Genomic DNA, 8,163 nt, shown 5'->3' with positions numbered 1-8,163 from the left:
TTGGGGTATGGAGGATCAGGCCTTTCTGATCAATCCAGGGACTCTGAGTCCAGGAGCACCTCCCACCTTCCCACCACCAAGAACAAATTGTACAACACAGGACGAAGAACTTCAGCCATCATGCCCAGCCTGGCCCTTTGACAAAGGTGAGCAATCCTTAACCTTCTCTCAGTTTCTCCGGTCGCCCCACGCAACCAAATTCACTCAGCCCCTTGCAAATCTCCTCAGCACCCAATCTGAGGTCTGGATATCCTTCCTGACGTGTGGTGCTCAGAATTGGACATAATACTCCCGCTGAGGCCTAATGATTTACAAAAGCATAATTTCCTTGCTTTTGTACTCTCTTTGTGAAGCCAAACATCCCGTGTGCTTTGTTTGATAGCCTTCCCTGCCACCTCTAAAGATTTGTGTTCCTATACCCCCAGCTCCAGCTGCCCCTCACCCACTTTGAGCATGTACAAATCCCAGGGATTAATTAAACACAGGGATGGAAGCAATGCTTGATCTTCCGCTGTGGTACACAAAGGGTTAATCTCCAGCCAGCGAGAACCTTGAAACAGTAACAACTAATCTTCAGTGCCTCTCAGTCAGTTTGTCAGCTGCTGCTCCTCTCTGCTGTGTCAAAATCTCTTTCCCACATTGTGGAGAGAAAGGCGGCGACAGCCTTCTGCCATGGAACCATCTTGTTGCATCTGCAGCTGCTCATTCGCTGACAACGAGAAGTTGCCCTGCGGCCATGACTTGTGCTCAAACTGCAGCGAAGACACCCAGGCCAAGGTGGCAGGCGAGGCGACCGCGTGCTGCCCACTGTGCAGCGATGCATCCCCCTTCAATCTCAGCCTGAAGCCCAGTCCGGCCCTCCCCCACCTGGACAAGCCGGACGAGGCTGCCGCCCTCCCGGTTCCCACTGCCGGGCTTCCCTCATCCGGAGAAGACCCACAGGAAGCCAGTGTGTGCGACCCTCTGGGGGAGCCCTCGACTGACCTCGTCAAGAAACGGTGCCAGGAACACAACGAGGCCCTGGAGTTTTACTGTGACGATGACGGAGAATGCGTGTGCGGCCCCTGTACAATAACAGGCAACCACAAATCTCACTCACTGATGAGCTTCAGGAACGCGGAAATTCAAATTAAGGTGAGTGAGCGGGATGAGGATGGTCCAATTAAAATTTGAGGAGAGTTTTGGGGGTATAAGCTAAGGCCAAAATGAGCAAAGGTTCAACAACTTTGGTTCGGAAGAGGAGATAAGAGATAGTGTGAAATCATAGAATGTTTACAGCGCAGCAAGAGTCTATTTGGTCCTTTCGATGTGTATATAACTAAAGGAAAGTACTTCTCCAAATGGCTATAATAGTGGTGATCCCACAGACCAATGAGGAAGAACAAAGGAAATGGTAAGAGTAGCAAACAGGGAATACGAGACACGACCTGGGCAGGGAGATTGAGGACAACCCTCTTTCGAAACTAACATCGTGAAACTGAAATTGAAAATAGGGAAATGGAAGACTTGGCGAAATAATTATCCTGCAATTATTCACAATAGAAATAGATAAAGTGCTGAAAATAGAATGAAAGCAAGGGGCGACCTAATTAGAATAAATGAATAAAACGATTGATAATTGCCAAGGCTCCTGGACCTGATGGGTACACTAACAAGTTATTGAATAACGCAGGTGAGGAACCTATTGATGTGTTAGTGCTGCCCTAGGCTCAAGGGGCTGAATAACACTATGAGGGGACCTCATTAACACTACACCCTGTATGCTTCATCCGATGCCAGTGCTTATGTAGTTACATTGTATATGTTGTGTTGCCCTATTATGTATTTTCTTTTATTCCCTTTTCTTCTCATGTACTTAACGATCTGTTGAGCTGCTCGCAGAAAAATACTTTTCACTGTACCTCGGTACACGTGACAATAAACAAATCCAATCCAATAGCTTACCTTTCTTCCTAATTCATATGTTTGTTCCAAACTTTCTTGATTTGGGAACTCTCTCCTTGGGTTAAAGATCACCAATCTCACTTGATCCTTTAAGAAGGGTGATGTGGAGATGCTGGTGTTGGACTGGGGTGGGCACAGTAAGAAGTCTTACAACACCAGGTTAAGGTCCAACAGGTTTGTTTCGAATCACTAGCTTTCGGAGCGCCGCTCCTTCCGGGCAGCACGGTAGCATAGTGGTTAGCAAAGTTGCTTCATAGCTCCAGGGTCCCAGGTTCGATTCCTGGCTTGGGTCGCTGTCTGTGCGGAGTCTGCACGTTCCCCCCGTGTCTGTGTGGGTTTCCTCCGGGTGCTCCGGTTTCCTCCCACAGTCCAAAGACGTGCAGGTTAGGTGGATTGGCCAGGATAAATTGGCCCGAGTGTCCAAGAAGGTTAGGTGGGGTTAGGGTGGATGCGTGGGCTTAAGTAGAGTGCTCTTTCCAAGGGCAGGTGCAGACTCGATGGGCCGAATGGCCTCCTTCTGCACTGTAAATTCTATGATTCTATGAGATGGAACACGGAGGGTCGGGATTATGGGTGTGTGATTATATGGAGTTCCGAAGGATCTGTGCTAAGGCCAAAGCTTTTCACTATATTTCTAAATAGCTTGGCTAAAGGAATACAGGAATAGGGAGCCTTGTACTTTTGGACTGTTTTCTGGTGTTCTTGATTAATGGGGGGATTAGTATTTATGTGGAGAAGGCAGGAGAATGGGGATGCGAAAAATATCAGCCATGATTGAATGGCGGAGCAGACTCGATGGGCCGAGTGGCCTAATTCTGCTCCTATGTCGCATGGTCTTATAGCCTGAGAGGAGATTTGTCAGAGGTATTCAAAATCATGAAGGGCCGTGGACGGGAGAAACTGCTCCCACTTGTGAGACGATCGAGAATGGGAGGGCTCAGATTTAAAACCATTGACACAAGGAGCAAAGGTGACCTGAGGGCAAATCCTTTCACACAGCGAGTGGCCAGGGTCTGAAATGCACTGCCTGGGAGCGTGCCTGGAGGCAGGTTCAACCGAGACATTCAAGAGGGAGTCCGACTGTTGTCGGGGAAGGAAGAATGCGTAGGGTTAGGGGGAGAAGACAGGGGAGTGGTACTCGGTGAGCTGTTCGTTTGGAGAGCCGGTGCGGCAACGATGGCCTGAATGGTCTCCTTCTGTGCTGTTACAATTCTGCCATTCTGTGGAGTATCCGATGGCACAGTCAGTAATGTGATCGGAGTAGAGATGGAATACTGATAGATTAAATGGAATCATAGAACCCCTACAGTGCAGAAGGAGGCCATTCGGCCCGTCGAGTCTGCACTGGCCCTCTAAAAGAGAACCCTGCTTCAGCCCACTCCCCCGCCCTATCCCCGTAACCCTACCTAACCTGCACAACCCTGGACACTAAGGGACAATTTAGTCTGGCCGATCCACCAGAAGTGGCCGATCCACCATAAGTGGCCAGAATTGTGGTAGATGGAGTTAAATATGGGTAAGTCCACTTTGACAGATAGATCAGAGTATATTTGCCATTGTTAGATACTTAGAATTGTGGAAGAGCAGAGCGATTTAGAGATCTATGTAAGATCATGGAATCCCTACAGTGCAGAAGGAGGCCATTTGACCCATCGAGTCTGCACCAGCCCTCTGACAGAGCACTCTACCCAAGTCCACTCCCACGCGCTATCCCAACATCCCTGAGCCTAACCGACATATCTTTGGACACTATGGGGCAATTTGGCATGGCAATTTCATCTATCCAGCATCTATGGGCAGCACGGTAGCATTGTGGATAGCACAATTGCTTCACAGCTCCAGGGTCCTAGGTTCGATTCCGGCTTGGGTCACTGTCTGTGCGGAGTCTGCACATCCTCCCCATGTGTGCGTGGGTTTCCTCCGGGTGCTCCGGTTTCCTCCCACAGTCCAAAGATGTGCAGGTTAGGTGGATTGGCCATGATAAATTGCCCTTCGTGTCCAAAATTGCCCTTAGTGTTGGGTGGGGTTACTGGGTTATGGGGATAGGGTGGAGGTGTTGACCTTGGGTAGGGCGCTCTTTTCAAGAGCCGGCGCAGACTCGATGGGCCGAATGGCCTCCTTCTGCACTGTAAATTCTACGATAATCTATGATAATCTATGATAATCTATGATCCTGCACAATTTTGGACTGTGGGAGGAAACCAGTGAACCCAGAGGAAACCCACACAGACACGGAGAGAACGTGCAGACTCCACACAGCCAGTCACCCAAGGCTGGAATTGAACCTGGGTCCCTGGCGCTGTGAGACAGCAGTGCTAACCACTGTGCCACCCAAGAAAGATTGCAGAAACTAGATAACAGGTACAAAGTAAAAGTGTGAGCCTTAACCATGGGTGCCATTGGGGTATTTGACACTGGACAGACAACACCACAAGGCCCCGACACCTGTCCTCACTCTATGTCCACCTGCACGTCCGGACACAATAGTCACTGTTGAAGAACAAGGGAAATTCTGGATACCATGGCCCCCTCCTACTGCACAGGCTCTAAGGTACACTGAAGCACCCACTGAAAGCTGGCCTTGCCCAAAGAATCAAACCTAGGAGCTTCCTGTATGACTCAGCAGCTCACTGGAAATCCCTCAAACCCATCAGGGTGGCACAGTGGTTAGCACTGCTGCCTCAGAGCGCCAGGGACCCAGGAAGGTTTCCAACCTTGGGTAACTGTCTGTGCACATTCTCCCCCTTGTCTGCGTATGTTTCCTCCGAGTGCTCCGGTTTCCTCCCACAGTCCAAGAATGTGCAGGTTAGGTGGAATGGCCATGATAAATTGCCCCTCAGTGTCCAAATTTGTGCAGATTAGATGGATTGGCCATGCTAAATTACACCTTAGTGGCCAAGGATGTGCGGGTTAGGTGGATTGGCCATGCTAAATTGCCCCTTAGTGCCCCAAGGATGAGCAGGTTAGGTGGATTGGCCATGCTAAATTGCCCCTTAGTGGCCAAGGATGTGCGGGTTAGGTGGATTGGCCATGCTAAATTGCCCCTTAGTGCCCCAAGGATGTGCGGGTTAGGTGGATTGGCCATGCTAAATTGCCCCTTCGTGGCCAAGGATGAGCAGGTTAGGTGGATTGGCCATGCTAAATTGCCCCTTAGTACCCAAGGATGAGCACGTTAGGTGGATTGGCCATACTAAATTACACCTTAGTGCCCAAGGATGTGCGGGTTAGGTGGATTGGCCATGCTAAATTGCCCCTTAGTGCCCAAGGATGAGCGGGTTAGGTAGATTGGCCAGACTAAATTGCCCCTTAGTGCCCATAGATGTGGGGTTAGGTGGATTAGCCATGCTAAATTACACCTTAGTGCCCATAGATGTGGTGTTAGGTGGATTAGCCATGCTAAATTGCCCCTTAGTGCCCATAGATGTGGTGTTAAGTGGATTGGCCATGCTAAATTGCCCCTTATTGCCCTTGGATGTGGGGTTAGGTGGATTGGCCATGCTAAACTGCCCCTTAGTGCCCATAGATGTGGTGTTAAGTGGATTGGCCATGCTAAATTGCCCCTTATTGCCGTTGGATGTGGGGTTGGGTGGATTGGCCATGCTAAACTGCCCCTTAGTGCCCATAGATGTGGGGTTAAGTGGATTGGCCATGCTAAATTGCCCCTTAGTGACCATAGATGTGGGGTTAGGTGGATTGGCCATACTAAATTGCCCCATAGTGACCTAAAATGTCCGGGTTAGGTGAGGTTACAGGGTTAAGAGGATAAGGCGGTGGGAGTGGGAATAGGTAGAGTGCACTTTCGGAGGGTCAGTGCAGACCTGATAGACTGAATGGCCTCTGTCCGCACTGTAGGCATTCTAGGGATCAGATAGATAGAGGCAGACACTCGAATTCAGGCTGACATGAGGATTGACAGTGAGGGGAGGCTCAAAAATCAACTGTCGCAGATCTCAGGTGGGGTGGGGGGTCCCTTTCAGGTGCCCCCTCTTTAAGGTCCGATGGTCTCTAGATCCCCCTCCCCAAAGTACCTGGATAAGTGAGAAACAATCCAAATGATCTGTCGCTTTGCTTCTTTGCTGAGAATCAATTCATCCTGCCCCGTGAGCAGCATAGCTACAAAGAAGAGATATACTGGACTCGAAACGCTAACTCTCTTTCTCTCTCCACAGGTGCTGCCAGACCTGCTGAGTTTTCCCAGCACTTCCTGATTTTATTTCCGATCTACAAATCTGCTGTGTTTTACATTTATTTCAGACTAGCCCCTGAATCTACCGTTTTTCCCTGGAATGCCTTTCAATCTATGCTCCAAATGATTTTTTTTCTGGGAATTATTTAACCTATCTTCACAGGCGAAATTGACGAAAGAAATTGAGAGCCTGCGGATCATTCAGCAAGATTGCCATTTTAAACACCAGGACGTGACCGTGTCCCAGTCGGAGATAAAGGTAGAGTGCAGCGTCCGGGACAAGGTTGATGATGGGACTTGAGCTGAATGTTTTGACACGGGAACAAGGGAGTGACAACTTGCAAACTGTCAAAACCTGACAGTGCCAACCTGACAGTGCCAACCTGACAGTGTAAAACTAACAGTGCCAACCTGACAGTGCCAACCTGACAGTGTAAAACTGACAGTGACAACCTGACAGTGACAACCTGACAGTGACAGCCTGACAGTGTAAAACTAACAGTGTGAAACTGACAGTGACAACCTGACAGTGACAACCTGACAGTGCCAACCTGACAGTGTAAAACTGACAGTGCCAACCTGACAGTGTAAAACTGACAGTGTGAAACTGACAGTGACAACCTGACAGTGACAACCTGACAGTGCCAACCTGACAGTGTAAAACTGACAGTGCCAACCTGACAGTGTAAAACTGACAGTGTAAAACTGACAGTGACAACCTGACAGTGTAAAACTGACAGTGACAACCTGACAGTGTAAAACTAACAGTGCCAACCTGACAGTGTAAAACTGACAGTGTGAAACTGACAGTGACAACCTGACAGTGACAACCTGACAGTGACAACCTGACAGTGACAACGTGACAGTGTAAAACTAACAGTGCCAACCTGACAGTGCCAACCTGACAGTGTAAAACTGACAGTGTAAAACTGACAGTGTAAAACTGACAGTGCCAACCTGACAGTGCCAACCTGACAGTGTAAAACTAACAGTGCCAACCTGACAGTGCCAACCTGACAGTGTAAAACTGACAGTGTAAAACTGACAGTGACAACCTGACAGTGACAACCTGACAGTGACAACCTGACAGTGTAAAACTGACAGTGTAAAACTGACAGTGTAAAAGTGACAGTGACAACCTGACAGTGACAACCTGACAGTGACAACGTGACAGTGTAAAACTAACAGTGCCAACCTGACAGTGTAAAACTGACGGTGTAAAACTGACAGTGACAACCTGACAGTGACAACCTGACAGTGTAAAACTGACAGTGACAACCTGACAGTGTAAAACTGACAGTGACAACCTGACAGTGACAACCTGACAGTGACAACCTGACAGTGTAAAACTGACAGTGACAACCTGACAGTGTAAAACTGACAGTGACAACCTGACAGTGACAACCTGACAGTGACAACCTGACAGTGTAAAACTGACAGTGACAACCTGACAGCGACAACCTGACAGTGTAAAACTGACAGTGACAACCTGACAGTGTAAAACTGACAGTGACAACCTGACAGTGACAACCTGACAGTGACAACCTGACAGTGTAAAACTGACAGTGTAAAACTGACAGTGACAACCTGACAGTGACAACCTGACAGTGTAAAACTGACAGTGACAACCTGACAGTGTAAAACTGACAGTGACAACCTGACATTGACAACCTGACAGTGACAACCTGACAGCGACAACCTGACAGTGACAACCTGACAGTGACAACCTGACATTGACAACCTGACAGTGACAACCTGACAGTGACAACGTGACAGTGTAAAACTGACAGCGATAACCTGACTGTGTAAAACTGACAGTGACAACCTGACAGTGACAACCTGACAGTGACAACCTGACAGTGTAAAACTGACAGCGATAACCGGACTGTGTAAAACTCACAGTGACAACCTGACAGCGATAACCTGACAGCGATAACCTGACAGTGACAACCTGACAGTGACAACATGACAGTGACAACCTGACAGTGACAACATGCCAGTGTAAAACTGTTGTCTAAAACTGACAGTGTCAA

At 48.6% G+C, this 8,163-nt stretch overlaps 1 protein-coding gene across 2 annotated transcripts in view; it reads left to right on the top strand.

Moving 5' to 3' along the window:
* The first annotated feature begins 601 nt into the window (after positions 1-601).
* LOC140424726 (tripartite motif-containing protein 14-like) overlaps positions 602-8,163 on the top strand; it is an 805,674-nt gene continuing 798,112 nt past the window's right edge. The window contains exons 1-2 of one of the 2 annotated variants that reach the window (XM_072508053.1): positions 604-1,134; positions 6,294-6,389. In XM_072508053.1, the coding sequence (XP_072364154.1) occupies positions 673-1,134; positions 6,294-6,389 (558 nt within the window). In that variant the 5' untranslated portion in view covers positions 604-672. Of the gene's footprint in view, positions 1,135-6,293; positions 6,390-8,163 lie in introns of both variants that reach the window. The other variant, XM_072508054.1, reaches the window with a different exon arrangement.

Source organism: Scyliorhinus torazame, chromosome 6 (assembly GCF_047496885.1).
Source record: "Scyliorhinus torazame isolate Kashiwa2021f chromosome 6, sScyTor2.1, whole genome shotgun sequence".
Lineage (NCBI taxonomy): Eukaryota > Metazoa > Chordata > Chondrichthyes > Carcharhiniformes > Scyliorhinidae > Scyliorhinus > Scyliorhinus torazame.
This window is presented reverse-complemented; position numbering and strand designations above follow the sequence as displayed.